This window comes from Anabas testudineus, chromosome 10 (genome assembly GCF_900324465.2).
Source record: "Anabas testudineus chromosome 10, fAnaTes1.2, whole genome shotgun sequence".
Taxonomy (NCBI): domain Eukaryota; kingdom Metazoa; phylum Chordata; class Actinopteri; order Anabantiformes; family Anabantidae; genus Anabas; species Anabas testudineus.
In genome coordinates this window covers 20380734-20405455 of record NC_046619.1, presented here as the reverse complement: position 1 = coordinate 20405455, position 24722 = coordinate 20380734, and the positions used below count along the sequence as shown (strand labels likewise).

General features: G+C 40.0%; 1 protein-coding gene across 3 annotated transcripts; it reads left to right on the top strand.

Annotated features, from left to right (window-relative positions):
- Positions 1 to 9252: 9252 nt before the first annotated feature.
- Positions 9253 to 20214, top strand: tlx2 (T cell leukemia homeobox 2). 3 transcript variants are annotated; one of them, XM_026358024.1, is made up of 5 exons: positions 9254 to 10433; positions 15683 to 15895; positions 16553 to 16790; positions 19164 to 19344; positions 19818 to 20214. In XM_026358024.1, exons 1-5 carry the CDS (start codon positions 9917 to 9919, stop codon positions 19827 to 19829), a joined length of 1161 nt encoding a protein of 386 aa, XP_026213809.1. In that variant the 5' UTR covers positions 9254 to 9916; the 3' UTR covers positions 19830 to 20214. The 3 variants fall into 3 exon arrangements, with proteins under 3 accessions (XP_026213808.1, XP_026213810.1, XP_026213809.1); XM_026358023.1 differs by lacking the exon at positions 19818 to 20214 and having other exon boundaries at positions 9253 to 10433; positions 19164 to 19417; XM_026358025.1 differs by lacking the exons at positions 15683 to 15895; positions 19818 to 20214 and having other exon boundaries at positions 9253 to 10433; positions 19164 to 19417.
- Positions 20215 to 24722: the final 4508 nt, after the last annotated feature.

Below are 24722 nucleotides of genomic sequence, written 5' to 3'. Positions count from 1 at the left end.
TCACTAGCTGTATCTTTAATGGGTTGTGAAATGAATTTATGTGGGAATATTTGCAGAGGAATATTGCATTGTATCATGGTGTAATTAGAGAGCATTGCCCCATACGGAAGCTGCTGTACAACAGCTGGCTCTGTTTGTCCTTCGACCGCCCTGTGATTGGATGAAGAGAGTCTGGTGGAGAGGAACAGAGAGAGAGAGAGAGAGAGAGAGAGAGAGAGGCAGGGAGGAGGAGAGAGGGAGGGAACCCAGGCTCTAATAATGATGTGCCCTCAGGCCTAATATGCCATCTCTCTCTCTCTCTCTCTCTCTCTCCTTCTGCTGGTCTCACAAACACACCAACACACACACGGTTCATTCTTCCTGAGACGTGTTCGATGCCAATAAAGAGTTCATTTTGAAAAAGCCTGTTTCTCCTTTATGTTGCAAATACATTTAAACCTCATTATTCGATTCCTGGAACATACACACAAATCCAGTCTGTAAAAGCTTTTTCATTTATTCACAAAGGAATGAAATGACCTAAAAAAAACCACTTTCTGTTTGTTTTGAATGTTGTTGTTGTTTTAATGTATCCAGAGCTGCTTCCTACAGCAGGGAACAAACTACCTAAACAAAAATGCATTTAATTAAAGGTCTAATAAAATCAGCATCTTCATTGCTGGACCTGTTTTAGGTTTCTCCTTGGACCAAACGTGCAGCCTGATGACTGAATCCTGTTTAAAGTGTTCAACGATCTTCTTATGACTGAGCTACAATCACCTGGTCCTCAGAAGATTTTCATATTGATCATCTCTCTCCTGTATCTCCACATATCCTAGTTTTTTTTAGATAAACTGGTGGTTATTATTTAACATATCTGAATTGTTCTAATTGGCTGTATGTAGCTTCCCTGGGATGAACTGCTGCTCCTTCATTTAATGTGGATTCATGAGGAATTTTCTAATGGCACCATCATGAAGAGATAAAAATATACTATAGTCGCATGTCATTAAATAAAAATCATCTGAGCTATTTTCAGAAATGGTTTGTTATTATTATTTGTTTCTTTCCTTCAATTGCATAAAAAGGAACTTGATTGATTCTCATGCAGAGCTGAAATAATAATTAGTTAAAATATAGAAAGAAAAGGAAACAACAAAGAGAAACAGTATAGAGTAAAAGCAGCAGTGAGAGAAATATATAAATAGATAGAAAACAGAGACAGGATTGTTAATATGGACACTGACTACTTACACTAAAGGTAGAAATTAAAGTCTTGTAAGAACAGACACAAAGAGAAGATCCTAAAATGTCCTGTTATTAAAAATAGATAATATTCATTTAGAAATTCAGCTGGACAATAAGGATGAAGTGGGTCAGTCCTCCTCCACAGCCCAGTCCATCACTCATATACACTTGTATTTGGAGGCAGATGTCAGTCCTCCTCCCTCTCCCTCCCTCTCCAGAATGGCCCCGGGCCACTCTCCTGCCGGCTGCCCGGGGTTGGAGAAGCTGAGCTCGGTCTGACAGGCGGCTGGTGGCTCTTCAATGCCGCGGAGGAAATTAAATTACCGCTCCTGTTGCACGCTTTGTAAACAAGACAAAAGCCAATGATACGGCCAATTACACTTTAAAAAAAGATGCATGTGTACAACAGGCTCCGAGAGCAGCCACGGTGCAGCATCAAGGATGGAGAGCAGGATGGAGCCACTTGTGATTTTATTTGTCACACTTTTATCTCCCAGTGTTTTTAATTGTGTGGCTGTATTTAAACTGCAGTAATTTACAGTGTATTATAATAAAAAATAAGAATTAAATAATAAAAAATGAATTCTTCTTATGTCAGAATCTGTAATAATTATTTAATAATAATTTGACCCAGTGGATTCAAATAATGCAAAAATAGTCTAAAAATGTCAAATTATGGATTAATCCATTAAATACAAAATTTAAATTACTGCTCAGTCTTATAGGAGACAGAAACTAATTATTTGGCCCATTTCTTACTGAAAATAATATCACTGGCAGTTGATTTAAATCTCGCAATTTATTTCAATTTAATACCAAAGCAGGACGTAGACTGACTGTTTCACTGATTCATCTCAAAATATCATTTGAATGAAACGATGCACCCTGCAGCAGCTGTGCAGAAGAAGAAACTGGAGACATTTGTGACTCCTGCAGACAAAAGAAAAATGCAAAATTAAAATAATCCACAAAGATGTTAGTGATCAGCTGATAAAGAAGATTGATTAAAAACAATTTCAATCCTGTAACTTAAACCCGTCTGCCAATATTAGGAGTTAATAATAATAATAATAATAATAATAATAATAATAATAATAATAATAATAATGTATTTTCTACAATGGGTTGGTCACATCACCAGTCGTAGCAAAACACATCAACACCATGACCCAAATATTCCTTCTTGCAAACTATCATCTACAAACTACCTTCAGTCTCACAATAAACCCCGATGAAAATGGCGATCAGAGTAAATAAAATAGATGGTCTTTATCAAACTAAATTAGATTCACCTAAATAGTTCACCGGAGGGGCAAAGCAGTTCCTGTAATTCACTTTAAGGTTCACCAACTTACTCAATAAAGCCCTGGCTAGGAATCTAACTGATGTCTAATCGATAGGTTTATCTGAGGAAAACAGCTGGGAAGAGCGAAATGAATCGGTTTGCATTTAAAAGGAAAAGAGGAAAAGATGAAGTCGAGAAATCGGACGTGGAGTAATGAAATCAAAGGTTTTATTTTACCTTAATGTGTCGAACTCACAGGGGAAGAAGTTAGAAACACATATTATCAGTAAACATATAATAATAATAATAATAATAATAATAATAATAATAATAATAATAATAATAATAATAATAATAATAATAATAATAATTGGACGCACATTTCTGTGCATTTACCTCTTTTCCTGCAGCCCGTCAGGCCTGTCACGCTGAGTGCACGACGTCCCTCCATCCTCCCAGTCCCCAGCCTGCATTTCAGCGGTTTCTCCTCTCTTTTTTCTGTTTTTACTCCCCCTTCCTCCTCCTCTCCATCCCTCTGCTCTGCTCCACTCCGTCCAGTTTCGTCTGATCCGGGCAGGAGGCGCCAGGTTTTCCCCTGAGGGGCACGAAGAGTCAAGGACTGAACCCTCCAAATGCAGAATAATGTAATTCTACACTCTCAGTAAAAAGGGTTCCAGACTACAGGGTGGTTCTTGAAGGGGTTTCTAGCAGCGGAGCACTGGTGACTCCACACTCTGAGGAAAAAGGCTTCAGTGAAAGGTGATGATGCTTCTTCCATCACAGAATCCTACACTCTCAGAAAATGGTTTCACAGGCTTCATCAGCAGGTTCCTATGTTGAATCTCTGTGATTGTTACATGTAACTTGTTCTTATGGAGAATTACTTTGGTGATGATCATTGAATGAGGAGGTGGATGACTACATTAATGTGTTAATGCCAACAGAGACTGATTTATTGTATAACTTCTATTTAGAGGCTTCAGTGTTTGTTGTCACTTCTGTCAAGTGTTCTTCATTTGGTTTTGGCCGTGCTCCTACATTTCATGTGAGGCATCAATCCGATTGTGATGGTTACGGTAAATTCCCAGTTCAGTGAGTGCAAACAGGAAAGTGCACACTTGTTGAGACAGAAGCTGCGTTCAGGTTCACTGAAAATCTCTGTTAATTTCCTTTTGCTCACTACACCCTCATCAGGGTTGTAAAAAAAAATGCCTGGCAATAAACATATGGGTAGGATATATGGGAAAACAGTTGCACAACATCAGATTCACTGTGTTTACAGAATCAGAGAAGTTTGTATTGTTATTGTGTTGGATTTGCACAGTTATCTGATTCTATAGGACATTAGAAACCTGCTGCTCCAAGCTTTCTTTGGGGCACTCAGTGGAATTTAAATATAGTTTTTAGCCTGTACCGTGTGACTCTGTACACATCACATACTGTAGATAGACCACACATATCATTACACATGGTGCTTCTCTAGGTTAGTATACGCAAACATTGGTTTAGCAGCACTTAGATTACAACAAATGTAAGTTGAATTATTTTAATGGCTTAAAAACATTTCTTCACTAAGACATGAGCAGGAGCATGTCGCTAGCAATGCTTTTATTAATTATAGGCTGTTTCAGATTACTGCAATTAGGTAAACGAAAATATAGTAATGGATCTCTTCACCAAACACATTCAGACTGGGAGATAAAAAACATTTTATTTTATTTTAGTTTAGTTTTCGAGCTGTTAATTAAACAGTGGCTCAAACTGTACAAACCCGGTCCCTCAGTCACTGAACCCAGTTTTTATAGGGTGTACTCTTGAAATTCAAGCTAATAGCAGCAGAGAGCCAAACAGGACCAGGGAAGGAGGAGGATGACAGGTTTGTCACACTAATCTCCAGCATCCTTGATTGCACAGGCAGGTTTCCTTCTTCCCAGGTCTGGGATCATTTCAGCCGTCACATTCTACGTGTCCGTTATCAGATGTGTCTACCGGCCAACTCTCCATGAAAAATGTGGACTCCACATTCAACCAGCTGGTTATTTTTGTTGGCACACAGTTAATACTTTGGAGTTAAACACCAGCTTCTTTTCCTGGTGTTTCCAAGCTGTAGTCCTTTAAATAGAAGTAAAAAAATAATTGTATAGATCCAACATGTGGGCCAGGATATAAACAGGTAGATTGTTTTGCACCATTTAAACACAATTTATATATAGTTTCAATGTTTTCCCATCATTATTTGTCTTTACAGAAACAATTAGTGAGCGTAAGCTGCTGAAAAATGCTGTGATGGAAAATCCCCAAATGATCAATAACAGACAGCTTTAACTGAAGCTAATGGTACAAAACAACAGCTAACAGTATTAACAACATCAGCAGTAACAGCAGTCATCCTCATAATGATGATGCTGGAAGGCACCCGTTCATTTATGGAAAGCATTCTTACCCAAACACATCACTAAAGAACAGTCTGGAGCTTTTCTACTCGACTTTTTTCCATTTCTTTCTACGTTTCTTCTACTTTTACTTTACAACATTATCTTTCACTATAAGACACTTAGTTACCTAATAAGCATTATCACTCAGCTCAATTAGCCATTAAAATACTGCTCGCACACTATTGCATCATATATTATGACACAATTATATGTGTGTGTGTGTTAATAAAATATGAAAGGAGCCATTTTCCATAATGAGTGCCTTACTTATAATGCTTCAAGTTCAGTTTGCTGATGATAGCCTATAGATTTGCTGAAGTCATTGTTCTAAACATCACTACACTGTGGACATTTTTTGAGTAAATACTTTTAAGTAAATAATCTGAATATTTTTACCATTGCAGTAAACTGAATGAATAATCCAGACTATGTAGTGATTCGTTCAGTCTTAAATCTGTGCACTGCGTCCTTATTAATTTCATTTAGTAAAATATTATAACAATACTGTAAAATACAACATTCATAATAATAAACTGTAATAAAAACACTCGATTTTCTGGAGCAGGTTGTGTAGGTCTAACTGAATGTTTAATATGTGATTGATTGATTGATTGTACACGCTGCAGTTTAAAACTACTCCGACGAGCTGAGGCGCGTCGCGCACCTGGTTAGAAATTTGCGTAAAAGATGATTCGCAGCTCGGCGCGTTCACTGACCTGAAAACAGCTTTCAGAGGACACCTCCAAGGAAGGAGGGATTCAGCAGTGTATTGTTGAAGTAAATGATGCATTTGTAGGCCGCGAATGAGGTTGACAATGTTTATTTGTATGTTTGTTTTCAAATGACCCCACAAACGCCTGGGCTGAGCCGCACTGGCTCCTTCATTTCCAGCCGCTACGTTCCCTACTTTTTTTCTGTTCATTTTAATTTGGTGTGTAGTCTCCCACAAATGAAAGCTAAACCGACCGGTAGGTCACTAATATATCGGGGAGGCAACTGTGACAAATTCCTTTTGTCTCCGGTTTGCTGGTACTTTATTACCCAGACGAGCTGCATGGCCTGGAGATAACGATTCATCACGCACAGCCGGCAACCATAGACAACGCCTTTGGGCAAAGTCAGCGAGGGGCTTTCATATTGAGGAGAGGGAGTGTGTGTATGCGTCCGCGAATGTGTGTGCGTGCGAACGAGGGGGGGTATACCTTAATTGGCAATGGACTTTTATTGCATTAGTAAAATTGCTGATTACAATCCTGCACAGCATCTTGTCAAGTTTGCATTAAAACCTATAGGCAGACCTCCTATTGGCCTATTTTATAACTAGCTTTATAATGCCAGCCCATAATAAGTCAGTGATCTTTATTTAATATCAATAATAATAATTTAAATTCCCCCATGTTTTGCAGCGATAGCTTATTAGATAAAAATGTAATGATCCTGATGGGAAAACGGTGCCACTGCAGCAGCAGCAGCAGCAGCAGCAGCAGCAGCAGCAGCAGCAGCATGTAAAGGAACCCAGCAAATGAAGACACTTCAGTGAACACTTAGAGGTTAGAGGATATGGAGCCAAAATATTTCACACACAATAGTCTCATTAAAGTGTGATCCAGTGTTTCTCTTTGCAAAATGTGCAGAGATGGAGAGAGATGTGGAAGGTTTGGTGTAGACGGTGCTAAAATAACACTTGAGCTGAATATTACGTTACAAAATGATCTTCCACTGTATCTGGGCAGAAAATGAGTGTTATTAAAAAACCTATAAACACAAATGGCTAATTAGTGGCTTTACTTTAAAAATAATTAGACACATTTGTTTTGTTCAGCTCAGAAACATAAGTAAATGAATTCCTTCCAGCTCATTTCCTCAAATGGCCAAAGTGAAATGAGGGCAAAAATAGAAACGAGGAGGTTCAGGTCTATTTAAAGAGTCCCAGACTGAACATTAGAAATCAGAACTTTTCAGAAACTATTTTAATTCTCTGGTGCTTCACTGTAACAGAAGCTCATGGGAACTAATCATGGTGAAGAATAATGAAATAAGACACTCGGAGTCTCACTGAGCACAGCTCTGCTTGTCAGTCTCAATGAAGACAACTCTCATATCGCTCCTGATGAGTGGGGGTGCACAGTTTTACCATTGTGTTCAACCATGGAAGGTCATGCATGCACATGCACGGCCTCATGTGAACAGGACATGAGCAGGAAATGTATTTGTTTACTATGTTTGATGCATAAGAACCTTTGTTTGTTTGTTTGTTTGTTCTAAAAAGTGTCTTTAAAAACATTTATATTTTGCAGTACTTTTTGCTTTTAGCCTTTAAAACGTATGTGTTGGACTTAGTTTAAATAAATAACCCTCAACAATAAAACTATAAAAATACAAACTAACCTGTACAACTCTCCGTTTCTAAATGAGAAACACATTCTTTCAGCAGCTGGACGTTGTGAAGTTTCTAACACTGCTCTCACTGGATGAAGCTGGTTCAGTTTGAGACTGTGTGGGACTCAGCAGCCTGACAGCTTCACCCTCCAAATGAAAAGCAATTCCAAACTACGACGGATGATCCTGAGGAACTTATCGTGAAGACTGTGATCAGAGTCAGTTCCTCCAAAGCTGGAGCCGGTTCATTACATGTGGATGTTGCTGTTTCACGCAGGAATTTGGTTTGTTGCTTGTTTTCATGCGCTTTAGCTAAACATGCAGCACAAGTGGAAATTATTAGTAATAGTACAGAGTTGGATTTGAACAAATTCACCCAGGAGTAAATCTCCACGTTAACATCCTGCGTGCGTTAAGTTAGAAAACGCGCAATAAGACAAACGTGTTGGTGGAACATGGAACATTTTGGGAACCCTGTGCTGCTCTCACTAAACAGTTTGGTTTGTGGCACGATCGGGTATCACACCTCTGCTGCTGACATCACCAACAGAGGCTTTCAAACATGATTTCCCGGCTTCCTGGCCATAGATCTTGCTGCTTTTGCATAAACGGCCAATTACCTTGTCAGTAAGCTGATCTGAGGCTCAGTGCATCCTCTCGCCACTATTCATTTTATTGTAACGCACAAATATAAACAGGCCTAATAGCAGCTGCACTCGCACGGTTCTCGTCCCCGCACCGTTATTGATATGGCCTTGAATTCACACAATTGATTTTTATGCTTCCCTCTAGCCACCTTGTGCAGTTGAGAGATATCTTTATTCGCACGGAAAGTGAAATAAGTGCGTAATAAAACGGTGATATATTAAATTCGTTTTTCCCCGTGTCGCGGTTTTATTATGAGCCATTTTTCATCTTTATTGAATTGAGACCCCGGCGATCGGCGTCGTCGCTCCGGGCAAAGAAAGGTTAAATAATTTGTGCAAATCAGCAACGCCGCGTTCCACACTTTCAGCTTCATAGTGTGACTCCAGCTGCTGTTTATTTATTTAATAATCTATCTATCTATCTATCTATCTATCTATCTATCTATCTATCTATCTATCTATCTATCTATCTATCTATCTATCTATTTGTCTATCTATCTATCTATCTATCTATCTGTGCGTTATAATGAGGCCTGTGTGGGTTTGCGGCCTTGCTGTGCGTTCACAATGCAACAGATTGTTGGTTCAGCCTAAATCTGACCCAGTATTTGTTGGATCCCTTCACACAGAACTGGATGCCATTCAGCTCCGTGCTTCAGCATAATGTGCATCTTGCTATTTCGTCTTACGCCTTATTCGTTCGCTGTTCATTGATCTGAGGGTCCGTGGATGAGTTCTATGGGTCCCTGGTTCTACGTGTGGGCTGTTTAATTGGACAGTGAGCGCGCACAGAGACACCTATGTTTAATTGTTGCTGTGAAGTGCCCACTTGCTGCCTGTAGCAGGAACCTCCTCATGTGGCTGAGGCTTCTCAAAGTCGGTTCTACAGAGGCCTTCACATGAAGCTTTGCCTCACTCCGCTGCTTTAACGAGACATTTACAATAAAGGATTTGATAACATCCAACATAAGTATAGTAATATATTAACTTCAGAGCATTATGGCGTTTCTGCTCCGACTACACTGCACTGACACTTGGACACATCCTTTAAATGAGCGGAGCTCAAACATGGAGATATTTCATGGAAACCTGTTTGAAGCGCTTGACCCGGTAAAAAGGCACAAACCCGCTTCAACAGCAGACAAGCTGCGGGGAAACGAAAGCTGCGGCTTCTTTAAGACATCCGAGCAAAACAACTGTCCTGCGGGGAGGAGGGAGGAAAGATGGGAGGGAGAGAGAGTGCGAGAGGGAGGGGAGGGAGGTTTGGCTGGATGACCGAATGGCAGCTTTTACGCAGAGGGTTGTCTCACCTGCTGAAACACACTTCACCATTCAGCACAACAGAGTCGTCTTTCGCTCTCACCTCCAATTAATATCGAGCCTACGAGGTCAGCGTTTCGTTTTCGCTTCTTCTGGTTTGTTTTGTTGTGTCTCCTGGTTTATTTTGATGCCACGAGCTTGGGTATCCTACCTTGCCCTCTGCGTATGGATCGTCTCTTCCACAGCAGGCGAACAAAGCGCATCAAGCCTCTCAAGAGAACTGCCCCCCTCCAAAAATCAAGGATTTTAGTAAGTATTCTGGACAGCCATTTGTCGACTTCGGGTGTTTTTCTTGTTTCTCCTTGTGTCTAGTTCAGTGGGAGAAAAACACGGTGTAAAAATGGATACGAGCCCGGCGGACAGGCACTCCATTTAGGGAACACCCGATTCACTGTTGGACAAAAATAATGGCAAGATTTTGGATAGCGCTGGACACGTTATTGGTTTCCTGGGAGTAGATCAGCGTTGTGTCGATGCTTGAAAACAAACAAACAAATAAACAACAAAAAACAGCCCCGTACTGCATCATACATACCAACACTTCATTTCTTAAGTTGTGAATTACTATATGACAAAAACACATCCGCTCGCTGACAACACAGACTGAACGAACCCACAAAACTATGGAGCACACCGGGATCGAGGAGGTGAACCAGACGCACCAGCAGCAGCATGAACCCATCAGCTTTGGGATAGACCAGATCCTAAACAGTTCCGATCAGTCCAGTGGCTGCATGCTGCCCAACCGGACCGGCGACCCGGATTACGCGCTGACTCCCAACGTGTACAGCAACGGGTACAACAGCGTCTACAACCCGGCCTGCTCTATGGCGGCGGCGGCGGGTCTGGCCGGCTCCTACAACGTCAACATGAACATGAACGTCAGTATGAACATGAACATGAACGTTAATGTGAACTCGGGCGGCGCCGGCGGGGTGATCCGGGTACCGGCGCACAGACCCATGCCACCTCCGCCACCGCCGCCCGCCGCTGCTGCTCCGCATCCGCCCCCTTCGACACATCCGCCGGGCATCGGACCTGGCATCCCCTCGGTGCCCGGGATGGGGATGGGGAATGCGGCAAACTTCACCTTCCCGTGGATGGAGAGCAGTAGGAGGTTTGCCAAGGACAGATTAACAGGTAAAGAGTTTCGTGTGGTCCTGCAGCACCTGTAGGTGACTGTGTTTGGTTTGTAGGCCGGAGATTAGAGAAGCTACAGGGTCACTTTATGCATGTTCACCCACATTTCACACATTATTAAAATAACCCATAGATTCCGCTACAGAGGCCACAACGTGCTGTATATTTCTGTCATGTCCCTGCAGGCGGTCCTGTGAATTTAATGCTGTTTGTGTTGGAAAAGGGGCCTTGAACGATGCAGACTGCACGGGGCCTGATGGCTCCTCAAAGTGGAGCTGATTCCAATAGGTTGTAATGAGGAACGAGTCGTATGTGCATACACAGAGTCAGTTTTATTATGTTGGAAGGGCAGCCTGATAAACGAGAGCAGAAATTGGCGTGGACATGCTGATGAATCAGTATTGGACCATCACTCTCCATTTACAGTGGATGACGGATAACGACGTCCCCGGTTTGTTCATGAGGATGAATGATTTTTTTTCTACTGAGAGCGAGTTGAGAAAACAGGAAGACGAGTACAGTACCCACTTATTATTATTATTATTATTATTATTATTATTATTATTATTATTATTATTATTATTATTATTATTATTATTATTATCAGGCTATTAAAAATCTCCCACTCTGCTGATTTACGGTTCCTGGTTTAGGATTTGGTTTTATTAATATCTAACATTAGTCAAACTGTTTCTCTGTAGCTCTGTGAAGTTGGAGGAACTGAAAGTGTCGCAATACTTTCAGCAATACTGATATTAATACTTTAATAATAAGACAACAGTAGTTTCTCCTGATGGATTTAGAATTTATTTATAAATTAAAATTTCTGTTCTTTCCCTTTTATTTGAAGACAATAAATAAAACCAGACTAATAACTCAGAAAGCATTTATATATATATCCATCTTAAAAACAAATAACTACATCTAATTTTTTATTCAAACAGAGGCAAAATGAACCATCTTGATTTTACACTTTCCATGCACATTGACCAACATGTGCCACAGAACTGGAAACACATCCAATAAGAACAACTCTGTGAGTTCTTCCAGCCTGAACCATCACATCTGCTGTTTTAATATATGTGATGTGTCTTTGTGATGTTCTTACACTTTTTATGCTGCTTTTTGGAGGAGGTGGCTCCACTGGTCTTTTTCTCATGACCTCATCCTTATGAAGATGAAAATGAAGACCATCATGGATTTGCGCGCTCTCGCCCCCCCACCTCTTCACGCATTAAATATTCACTATTCCGTTCTTTCTGCCTGATTAATTATTAAATACTGGGGACGATATGTCAACTGCAAAAAGATACAGTGTAAATAGGCTTATCAATTTTACTCATAGTCACCGAGGGCCTCTCGTTTAATTTCTCTCAGCTTTGTGTCGCTGTAATCATTTCGCAGCTTATATCTTTCCACTGTATTGATCAGCCAGCTACACACACGCACACACACATGCGCAAACACGCACACCATCCAGATTTAGCCTGCTCTGATTCCTATAAAAGGCCGTAAATCAAACGGACTATCATCTATCCTGATGGGCAGAGAAGCATTTTAAATGTTTCTCTCCCGTTTCTTGTTTTTCTCTCGGCTTTCCAAGTTGAAACCGGAGGAGAAAAACGGCCCCTCGCAGCTGCACAGACACAAATATGTTGCCAAAGGCTTCCAGATTTGGCAGCCACGGCCATGTAAACGAAACCTGTTAAACTGCACAATAGGCTTCGCTCGTTTTTCACCCTGGCGTGCGCCTCTGTGCCCAAATTCGCGTCATAAATCGGGAGAAGTTGCATCAGACTGACTCAAAGGATTAAGATTTGAGGCGTTAAAGGCATCATTTAATCCACCAGTACAGTTAGAGTTAGTTTATATGCAGGAGGATTCGTGTGGATCACCGGGCTTGTGCGCCAAAATGTATTTATTTAGTTATTTTTAAATTGACTTTGTCCTCAGATTGTCTCTAATAATAATAATAATAATAATAATAATAATAATAATAATAATAATAATAATAACCGACTATTTGTGAACCAAAAACATAATTTACTTTTCTACTTACTTTGCTATATTTTAAACTGAAGACATAAAAATTAAGTTGCAATAGACTACATCATAATCATTACAGGTTACAGGTCATGGCAAATGATTATATAAATAAAATATATTTAAACATACCGTATGCTAAGCTGGTACAATAATAATAATAATAATAATAATAATAATAATAATAATAATAATAATAATAATAATAATAATAACAATAATAATAATAATAATAATAATAATAATAGCATACTACTTGAGGCCCAGAGTCGTGTGCAGCTCTACAGAACAGGTCCCACCAGTAAAAATCATGAAACCATTTTCTCTGACTCGGTTTCTGAACCCGCTCCTGTCCTCATGTTTCCTGATTTTCTGTGTGACAGAACACAGTGTCCCTGCATTTAGTTCCGTATAGTATAATAAATAGCAATATATGTTCATGTTATATTTCAATATCCCCTTTAGAATCCTTCACGGATATATTTATTAGATTGCTACAAAGGTAATATCCGCAGTGGGGAAGGGAGGCGCTGTCACCGAGAAGTGTTATTAAGTATAAGTGGTTTTATTATGGGAAACATATTCTCCACGGCAGCATTTTATTTTTTGATATGCTTATGCTAAATTGTATTACGCAGGCAGCAAATTTAGTATTTCAGCCCATTTTCTTTTTCATTTGATGGAGGTGAACAACACGTCTGATGGTTTTACTCTATTACCTGAGGTTTTTCTTTCCTTTCTTTTTCTTTTGGAAACCAGAATTCTTTTTACAACGTGTTTTAAATATTTAAAGTACAAAAAAATAATGTAAGATACAACATGTCCCAGCATTACTTTTATAATGTAATAGTATCCTGTTGACAGCTTTTAATTTAATTTAATTTAATTTTAATTTGTCTGCAGATGTTTAATTCTTAAGTTTAGATATTTTTTAAATGTTATGCACATTATTAACTGTCTGGATATCATGACAGATAATATATTAAAGTTGCTGTATATTCTGAATTAGAAGAAAATTATTATATTGATTATTTATATGCATTTGGCTTCATTAGGGCTGATGCAGTGGAGCAGAGACAGTGTTTGAATTTAGATGTTGGTTTAAAATCCAAACCCTGCACAAGCTCAAACATTACATCACTGCTCTTCTGTGTATACAGCAGTTTACCGTCCCAGTAATAACAGCAAGGGATAAATCTGAAGCCATATCTGATTCCTGAACCGTCTTCGTCTTACATCTTCAGTCACAACATGAGTCATGTAGTATCCATAGCTTCACTGTATCATATATTTATCAGCATTTCACACACTGTGAGGCTGAGCCTGGCTGCAGTTGGCAGGTTACAGGCTCCTGCTGCATGTTGGGTTTCCTCTGAACGTGCTTGTATGTGCCTGGTCCATTACTTAACCCGCAGATGGCCTGAAATAGCCATCTAATGCAGTATTATTTAGCCAGACCCGCCGCTGGGAGCAACAACAGGCCTACTCGCGCTCAGCATGTGACCTGTAAGGCTACAAATTATTATGGGCAACAAGATACAAGTCAAAAACACGAGGCCGACCAAAAAGAACAACTGCATGTATCACAGACATACTGCAGTAGAATGTGATTAGGAATCACAGGAGGTTTTTCATAAATGTTGTACAATTAGGTCCCCATAAATTCACTATTAAGAGTCACAGAATTGCTACAGTCCACGGTGAGCACCTATAGGAAACATCAAGGGGGTTTTATTACTATAAACCCATGATTAAATGCCATAGATGCCTATCTCAGTCCCCAGTGTAATATTAAAGGGATGTGATTACCATTTTTACTACTATTGAGCATCAGAGCAACACATAATGTAAAAACTGATAACAGTGTTACAAGAATAGTACCAAAGGTGATTAAAATAATAATGAGAAGAAGAAGGAGCAAGACATGGTCACTATAAATCCAGTGCAAAAGACAATAAAAGCTGGTGAGTTTTCATTTCCCGCTCTGAATCTGTGTTGCTAATTTACACTCAGGTAATGTTAACTTTATGTGACCTACTGTAAAAGCACATTGCAGCTATTCATCTTTACTTTACAAATCATTTGCTCGTGTACGCTTCAATTTGCCACTCGTGTTCAGCACCATCAGGGGACGTCGGCAGCTCCCTGGAAATGACTGCCTCACTCATAATAGCTTCATGTTCCATTTTCCATCCAAATTGTCATCGGCTGCGTGGCAAATGAATTTTCTGGTGGCTGAAACTCTGAGAGCAGCGTCAGTACGTGGCCCTCGGGGGAACACCTATGCAGATGTTTTCATATTCATTTTGGCTCCTAGTGAGCTTTTCTGACAAAACAAAAACAGATAAACATCCTGTAAGACAGGAGGCGAAACATCTTGCTGGGGAGGAATGACACAGAGACACAGAGAGCGAGAGAGAGGAAGAGACAGAAACTGTTATTGTTGATTTCCATTTTGTTTCACATTGAGAATGTGACTGGGGAGTGGATCTATGGCCAAAAACGATCTCGTTACAGTTATTGATCTTCTGTTTACCCGTGGCTGACAAAATAGACAGGATTCATAGATATTTTATGATGCTGAAGATAAGTTGTTATTAATACCCAGATACAGTGATATGTGAAAGTGAAGCACTGAGGTACAGTGAGAAGAAGAACACGATGCAGTGACTTCATCATTTTAAAGAATGAATAACTTAAAAATAAACAAATTTATCATGTTTATTCATCAGAAAATGTCTAATTCTGCATGTTGAGTCATGTGAGGTCGTTGTTAGAAGCTTCATGTTTGTATGGAAGATATTTTGTGCAAATATTAAATATATTTGAATTTGATAAGTCTGAGGAAAAATACCCTCAAATCACCAAATGATTACCAGTGACTTTGTTTTAAACATATAATAAAATTATACACATCAGTGATGACCCCTGTAGCTGGTTTCTGATTGGCTGAACACTACGCTCCATTCATCTTTTTATCCTTTCTTTATGTCACTTATATTCTATTCTCCTATTTTATCTTGTTTTGTAACAAAACCTCTCCAAATGTTAACTGAGGAGACTGAGCGGTAAATGATGTTACAGTCGACTCTGTTCATCACTCAAACCTCCTTCATGTGATTAGCTGCTGTGCATCGGTGCCCGCTTGGCGGCAGCTACTGCTGTGCTCCAGATGTGGGACCTCATTGTGTCTCCCTTTCCTTTAGGGGAGCAGGCAGAGGAGAGCCGAGCAGGAGAGGCCACTGGGGGGCCAGGAGCCGCCGGGTCCCTCTGCCCTGTCCCCAAGGGAGACATCGGCAGGGTCCCTGTCTGGAGCACTGTGGAGACATTAGCCAAATGCTATTACCCCGAGCTCGCTCACCTGCGAGACAGCAATGGCCTACTAGCAGACTATCCTTTTCCAAAGGGGGCTTGCCCAGGTGAGTCACCCCTCCCCCTACCTGCCGAATGCTTCTCCTACCACACCCATTACTAACGCAGCTGATTTCTAAATGCAAACATCTTGTGTGTGCTTTGAATACTAAAAGGTTTTGTCTCAGTTTGTGAGTATCATTAAACCTGAAGTTTAAATCTCAGCGAACACTGATCTTAATACTCACCAAGCAAATAATACCAGTTACAGACAGAATGTCACTTTGAATATTGATTTAATTGGATTTAATACTATAAAGCTTTGTGAATGCCCAGCTAAGACTTGTCCTGTTGACATCTTTGGTTTTGTTGTAATTACATTTATCTTCTTCAGTTGGCAGCTTCTGGGCCTTTTCTTAGACTCCCTAAATATTATTGCCTTTTCCACAGTTGAGGACAATTATTTTTTTCTAACCAAATATTGGAAAGAAAAACTGAATGTACAACCTGAGAATGCACAAACACAAACCCAAGGGAAATAAGTTTATTCTGCAGAAAACAGATCTTTCCAGTTTAGAAATTCAACAGACATTAATCCTGAACCTTAATGTCCAAACACCTGCTGCCAATATTAACATGGATGGTTTGAATGAATTGCCTGCATGATATTCATCACTTAAAAGTCAAACAAACTCTAATCTCTTCTCTTTTTCTTTTCCTCTTAGCTGCCCTCTCACCCTTCTCTGTGACTCGCCGTATTGGCCACCCGTACCAGAACCGGACGCCACCCAAGAGGAAAAAGCCTCGCACCTCCTTCAGCAGGGTGCAGATTTGCGAGCTGGAGAAACGTTTCCACCGGCAGAAGTACCTGGCGTCGGCCGAGCGCGCCACCTTGGCTAAGGCCCTGAAAATGACAGATGCACAAGTCAAGACCTGGTTTCAGAACAGGCGAACAAAATGGCGGTAAGACTCCAGCAGGGTGTGTGTTCACTGTGAGTGTCATTTGATGCAGTTTGGTTGGAAGTTGAAGCATCACCGTTCTCTCGTCCATGTGCCACATTCTGTTGATGAGCTCCCTCATGATCTGTTACAAACAAAACAAAGAGGCCGTGGTGGTTTTTGTGCTGTTGTCTCTTTAAGTGCTGTATGAGAAGCTCCTTCCAGTTTTTCTTGCTCCATAAATTGACACCAGTGAACATGTCTCTGTTTTACTCTTAGATCCAAAATGCTCACTGGTGTTTTACTTTAAACAAAAGTAAAATGGCCCACAGCTAAAGCATGTGAGACCCTGTACAACACAACGCCTATTTTGCTTAGCGTAGCTGCCAGTCGAGGCCAGTTCACTTGACCAAGCACAATTACTCCTGAAAGGCCTTTTAGAAACTTGCTGTCCAAAGCAATACTGAAACACTCACAGGAGGAATTGACTGCCAACTCCATAGACAGAAATGGACACACATACACATACACACACACACACACACTTGATTTTAACTGTTGTTTATAGCCATTTGGAGGTAAATGAGTAGGAAATCAAATTATCATGCCCTGCCCTTAGTTAAAGGGCCAGCACTCTTGTTTCAAAACCATATTACAAACATAATATATGACCTAAATTACCTTTAATGCTTAAATGATTTTATGGCTTTTATAATTATTTTATGAATTTAAAACAATTAGAAAATGTTTACAACTTCTTTTTATTTTCATTTGGATGAATATCATTTATGAATTGGTTTCTTTGTTCTAAAAAAGAAAGAAGCTTTTATTTTACAAACAATCACAAACATAAAATAAAAGCAAGACACATTTTCCAGATGTAATAAAAATGAATCCATTTGAAAGAAACATCACCAAACTAAATCCAAGACTAATCGACGTGTCACAAGTAACAAGGGAATTGGCTTAACTCATTTTTCTGATTTCCTAGTTTTGCTGAGATTTATGCCGTTTCCCTGTAGTGTGCACCTGATAGGATGAGTATGAAGGATATCTTTGCGTGACAACTACGCTAGTAACAGGAGGATGATCAAATCAACAGGCAGCGAATCAGATTATGATAATGCTGTTAACAATAATGTGTGGCTAATGGATGGAGGTTGGTGTGCATGAAAGAGTGTTTTAGAGGTGTGTTTCCGCCTCTATTCCTGCCTGCCATTTGTATTTTGTTGCTGGTTTTGACGGCAATCGTTTGTTTATTACGGTTTGTGTTGTTACATCGTCTTCATTTTAAAAGAGCTTAATAAATTCCTCACTGTGCCTTTTTCTGTGCTGATAAGAACAGAAGAATCAATACGAGTGCGGATCCAGTAGGGGGGCCTTAGGCAGGACCTCCTTAAGCTTACCCTGCCTTTGCCTTGTACCCTGTAAGTCGATTTGGATAAAAGCATCTGCCAAATCCCCAAATGTAAATGTAATATAAATGTAACACAATTTAAAAAAGCTGCATTTATTCTGAATCACAGTGAGCACAGGTTGAAGCCGTTGATTCTTTTTAAAAACTATTTAAGTTTCAACAAAACACGTGTCTGTGCTGCTTTTCAACACAGCAGAAGTTGGTTTCAGCACCTGATGCCACAATAAGCAGGGTGTGTGTTTCTGTTAACATATGCTGCGATGAAAAGAAGAGACAACCCAACTTTTCACCTCAAGGCAGGAAGTGCATTGTGAATCCTCCCCCTGCATTAGTCATGCAAACACCTGCCACCCATCTTGATCAGCTGTCATGCTGTCATGTAGCCTCAAGCTGAAGTAACTGTCACAGGTGTTGAATAAACATACAGTAAAATCAGCCATTAGGCAAATGGTTTGATTTGCAAATGTTCGGAGATGTGTAACTTCATGTCTCCATACCTGTTAACGTACCTGTTCAGTGTTTCTATTGATAAAATCATTCTTAATATCATTTCACACTATGTTGCTTATAACAAACAACTGTCTGCTGTGTCTTTACTGCCAATTATCTGTCTTTTGTTTAGATTTTAGGAGAGCAGAGTATCAGTCTGACATCTCCTGCACTGATTTGCATCCTTTTTGCCTCATGAATGCTCAAAACAAAGTGATGTACCCTTAGGAGTCTTCATCACGGTTACATTTGTTTACTGGTTGTATTCTTTACATTTGATCAAATGTGTTAATCAAACAACAAAGTACAAGAATGCCTAGAAAGTCTCTATTCTGGGGTGGTGAACTAAACTATATATATTTTTTAACTATTGTGAACTATTGTGTGCTTCTGGATGCATCATTAATAACGCTGTGTACAAGCTCCCATGAAAGTAATTATAGTGGTGTTGAATCCTCCTCTGTTCCTCTTTGTCTCCTCCATCCACCCAGGAGACAGACTGCAGAGGAGAGAGAGGCCGAGAGGCAGCAGGCCAACCGACTGATGCTGCAGCTTCAGCAGGAAGCTTTCCAGAAGACGTTGAGCCAGCCTCTGCAGCCAGACCCGCTCTGCCTACACAACTCCTCCCTGTACGCCCTGCAGAACCTGCAGCCCTGGGCAGAAGACAATAAGGTGACCTCCGTCACCTCCGTGGCATCTGTAGTGTGAGCGTTGTGTGTGTGAGTGGATGTGTAGAAGAGAGGGAGGGCGGGAGGGATAGAGGGAGGGAGGAGGCTGGGAGTGAATTGTGTTTATCACAGTGTCGTCAGTGTGAATGGACAAAAGGGAGGAATCTCTTTTCTGTTTGTGGGATTGTTAGATACAGAACAATGATGTTTGCTTTGGAAAGAAAAATTGGATGGACATTGTGCTTCCTCATTCATTGATCGTTGCCAGCAACGTGGTGGGGAGAAATGTGTAGAGGAGAGAGAGAGAGAGAGAGACAGTTATGTGCTACAGCCAAGTCGTACAAACGGACTTCACAGCACAGCAGCCACACTGGCCCTGACTGTTTGTCAAAATTAAATCTACAACTGTTGTCTTAAATATCTAAAGTATGTTGATTCATTTTCCTGCCTTACACCAAGTTTCCGCTTTCCCTTCAGCTGACGGTCTAAAAGAGAGGAGGGCACTTTATCCATGAGTGCCAGGAAACAAATGGACACCTCTGTACATGCCCAACTATCAAGACTGTCCCTTCTTTTGCCTCTGGACCCCTCAAGAGGCGGCAGAGACTTTCTGTCACAAATGGCAAAAAAAAAGAACTCCAGTTTTTTGCTTTTGACTTTGTACAATGTAGTAAATGCATGTTTCAACCCTTTTCTGTGTGCACTCGGAGGTACCATTGAAGTCAGCTGCTGTCGAGGTGGAGGTCCCACCCCCCCACCCCTGACCACAGTGTTCAAGTGGTAGTGGACTGGTGAAACTCTTGATGATGGATTCCTCGTTATGTTCAATTTAAAGGTGTTTTATATTAAATAATATTGTGACTTTTTGAAAAGATGACAAATCTCTCTGTTGTTCTTTCCCCGTTTTGTCTCCTTGTTTTTTTTTTTTTTTGTTCTCCACTCAGTGCCTGTTTGTTGTTTATCACCATTATGAAAACCACGCAATAATACTTTATGATTTTAGTGAGGTTGTTACTCTCATGGGAATTAGCTATGATTACACATTAAAGTTTCAAACCACCCAAAGGTAAGATACCACTGAATTGTATCAGAAGGACAGAGCAATACCTTTTCTTCTCCATAAAAACTGATGACTACAGCTCCCGTGTGTGAATGGAAGAAGGGCGTTGCTGAAAAAACAGCAAACATGCTCAGCAAAAACCCTCGCTGGATAAATAAAGGTTTGAAAAGAGATGCCAGCTCAAATTTGAATGAGAGCACAGAAGAATATACAGGTTGTCCAGCTGCCAAGTGAACTTTTGAAATGCACGCTGGCTTTTCTTTCTGGTTGAACGTCGTTGTGACAGAAAATCTAGAAGCCATTTAAATGACACTGTCAACATAGACTTAAAATATCACCAGCCTGATGCTTCTTTCCTTCTTTGCTGTCATCACTCTTAACTAGTATAAACGAGAACATAATAATCAAATAATCATCTGAATACCTGGGACAGGAGTTTTAAAAAACTTGAACAAAGGCCAGAACAAACACAACACATGAGCTTCTTTTTTGGATCTTAGCTCACCACACTATTTTTGAAATTGGTTTCCATTGTTTTCTGGGTGAATCACGGCCGCCCGAGACACCAGACAGTCGTAAACATTTGTTATCACCACATCCACCCTATCATACAAACTCTTATCACTCCTGACAAAAACGCCCCATCTAGAAGCACAGTAAACACATCCTTCAGGTTTCTTGCTCGTAAATGAGCCTTCAACTCCGTACACGGCACAGGAAATGGGTTTTGTTGTGCGCCACTTCTTCTGTTAAGCAGAGATTTATTTGATTTCGTTGGATTGTGTAAAGTTAATTTACCAAAATAGTTCATGTTGGCCTGGCCTGCTTCTGACAAATACCTATCACATGCCTTCATGACCTACCTGGATTTGGCAAACCTCATTGTAAACATGTGCCACTCCTGCCTGCCTGTCGTATCTGTTGTGCTCAAACTTTACTCAGGTTGATGATCTGATTCAAAACGGCTGTCTGCAACTGCATCCACCCCAAACAACCTCTGCTTTCTCTAAGACGTGCTCCCTGTGTTTAGTTGGTTTTAGGGCACCTTGCCTGGTTGGGATCCTGTCAGTAACAGGCAGTTCTCCAGGTGACGCCTCCTCAACCCCCATTTCCTCCGCTCCCTGCTGCTTTCATCTCTCCGCCTTGAAGACGTGACTTGGCCCATTTTAGAAAAATTCCTCTCTCTGCTGTTTTCAAAACCGTGCATTGTGTTTTACTACAGGTGCTTAAAGATTTTCTTCCTCTTCTGTCATGGCCGTGCAGTTTCTTTCTCTCACCTACTCTCTGTCGCCACTATAGAGCCTCGTCTTTATCCAATAAAATGTCACCACACAAGATGAACAAGCGAAATGATGAACAAGAAAATCAGGATATATCAGACTTCCTATCAAACACTTTGTTTGGAACAGGGGCCCCAGAAGCTGTGTGTTGTGCTCCGTGTCCCGATCTTTCTGTTCCCATCTGTTGTTTCCAATCTTGAGAAACTCAGTAAACATTTAAGTCATTATCAGGCAGCTGTTGTAGCTTCACTGATCCAGAGAGCTGAGTGCTGCCAACACTGAAAGTTGGATTCCTGAACAAACACTGAGAGATGTTTTGGTCGGACTCCAGGAAACTACACTGACGATTTGGAGCATTTACAGTTTATTTGTACTAATCTGAATCTTGTGCAATTTATTCAAAGTGTCCAATACTGATCATCAGCCATCAACCTATACCAACTGTTGTGTTACTGTTTTATTAAATGTTGTGATGTTATCTGTTCGCAGTTCTAACAACTATTTAAAACTATAACGTCTGCTTTCGCCACTAGATATCACAGGACAGTAACCACCACCTCACGCTGCCAAATTCTCACCTCTAATGTGTTGACATGTGAGGCTTTGTTGACGAAAGGCTTCTATGGTACTTGACTTAAAAAAACGTCTCTGGTCCACATCACAGAAGAATTCAACTGGAGATGGGTAATACTTAGTATTGCGCTATTAACCGTAAATCTAAATATGTGTTCACAACAACAGGCCGACATCGTGGCTTGTAATGATCTGTAAAGCTTCCCCCTGGATGTTTGGTCGAGTATGAGGTCTTCCTACTGTACGAATTCATAAACAAGTTTTTACATGTGGGTGAAACAAGAGCTGTGAAATTTTGGAGGATTCACAAATGAGGATGTGGAAAAACTAGACTCATTAATGTGTGAATTAATTTTAACTCTGATGGAGAGAATCATATGAAAACATATTACATCACGGCTGTTTTTCCCCAGTCGTTTATTTTGAAAACTATTCATTGATCACCACCATTAATGATGAGTCAGAACCACAGGGCTCTTGTGAAAGATGTAATGCTCCTGGATTAGTTGGTTTTGTTAACCGACATTTGTTTTTCATGGTGTCCTGTCAAGTCTTTCATTCCTGAGTGGAAACTCTTTTTAGACCAGACAGACAGGCAGATTTTGTCTTTGAAAAAAGACTAAGCACTAAGAAATGAATATGATTGACTGGAGTTAGTCTGAAACAGATTTTGTTTCTATTGTGACAACTTCAAATTATCTCAATTATCAAAAATAATTTACATTTAAATTTCATTTTTTCATTTTCCTTTATCCAAAGCAACTTACAAGAGAGATACAACATACAAAGGTACAAGGCAGGGCAAGCGTAAGGAGGTCTCCCATGGAGAGGAATGACTCTGCAACCATCTTAGATGTGGATTTAAAAAGTATATTTATCATCATTTTCTCATGAGTTGGTTGTTTTTAGTACTGAGTGTTACCTTATTTTTATTTATTTATAGTGATTATTAAATTACTGTTGGCGGCTGTACCAGAAATATCCAGCAGTATGGAGTCACGTCCATCTCAGTCATGTGAAGAATGAAGACGTCTTTCTGCAGTCTGACAACGTGACAGCTACTGTAGCTCAAACTGAACCTGCTGACATGACATGCTTTCATGCTTTTACTCTCGTTTTCTCTCTATCAGCTATATGAACAAACAAAAACACACAAGCACACATAACCATAAGTAGACACTAAGTAAGCACTATAAAATCATGGTGCAGTTGTAATAAGGAGCTATTTTCCTCTAAGTGCAGAACTCAGTATGAAATTTCAAAAGCCAGATCTTCAGTCCCTTCACATATGCATCTGTGTCCTATCAGCCATGGCAGTGGATAAGCAGACATGTCCTGACAATCTGCAACTTCTCAATGTTTCGGGCATGCACGAAGATCACCCGCTCCTTTTGGGTCAGAACAGTAGAGCAAAGCAACGGCTTCTCAGTTAACTCTAAGGCACACTACTCAGCTACTGTTGCACGGTTCATGTTTTGCTGTGCTCCGTGAGATGTTTCCTCTTGCAACGGAAGAAAGATTCAAGGTGAAAGGTTATTTTTCTGCTCAAGAAAAACGCTGTCAACGCTGAACAGGAAGGTGAGGAGCCTGTAGGTATAACACAGTGATTAATCTGGCTCCTGAGCGTCCTGGGTTTGTGCCCTGACTGTGAGAATCTGTCTTGTCTTGGATCCAAATGTCTGTAGTGTACTGGCTAAAATAAGAAAACAAATGTTAAATCCAAAAGAACTCTCAAATAAAGGAATGTTTTAGTTTTCCTGGTCTTTGTGCAACATTTAATTAAAGATCTGATTTATATTATTATCAGCTCTTTATTTTCTTAAATTTTAAAGAGGATACGTGTCCAGTTGTTATTAACAAATAAAAGGAGCAACATTATAAAATTACTCTGTAAAAGTCTGAACTGTTTCACACTGTATTAATTTCTCCTGTAATACTGTATCAGGCTCAATTTTATAATTTATAATTTATTTATAATTTTTAACAACCACAGAAGACTCTTCACAGCCTATAATTGCCCCCAAGGCTGAACTTTTAATATTACAGACCAAAGGCCTCTTTTGTTGAGTCCAAACAGCACAATGAATGATGGCCATGAGGGAGAAAATCCCAGGCTTAAGAGTTTCATTGCATTTTTTTTTTTTTGTAATGCTTATTAAAAGGAACCCATTATACTTCATGAAATAAAAAAGACCAAATGTACAAACACCTCTCAAATTAAGAGATGAAAGCAATAAAGAATATATTACACATATGCGGATTTAATGTGTGGTTATTTAAAGAAACATAAATATATTCACAAGTTATTTAAATCAACCACCCTGTCACAGACTTTGTATAGTTGAGGCTGTGAATGGCAATCATACAATAAATTGTTATTTGCCATTTTGCTGTTTGTTTTTCTCAGTCTTTCTCCTGTGCTTTTTACATTTTTGCATATGAATGATAGTTAAAGATCACTGATGCCAT

What these genes read in the sequence shown, in the direction of transcription:
- tlx2 (XM_026358023.1), top strand. Translation starts at nt 9,917, where the DNA reads ATGGAGCACACCGGGATCGAGGAGGTGAACCAGACGCACCAGCAGCAG. An exon ending in TGCCAAGGACAGATTAACAG is followed by an intron (nt 10,434 to 15,682) that starts GTAAAGAGTTTC and finishes CCTTTCCTTTAG; the next exon opens with GGGAGCAGGCAGAGGAGAGC. An exon ending in AACAGGCGAACAAAATGGCG is followed by an intron (nt 16,791 to 19,163) that starts GTAAGACTCCAG and finishes CCATCCACCCAG; the next exon opens with GAGACAGACTGCAGAGGAGA.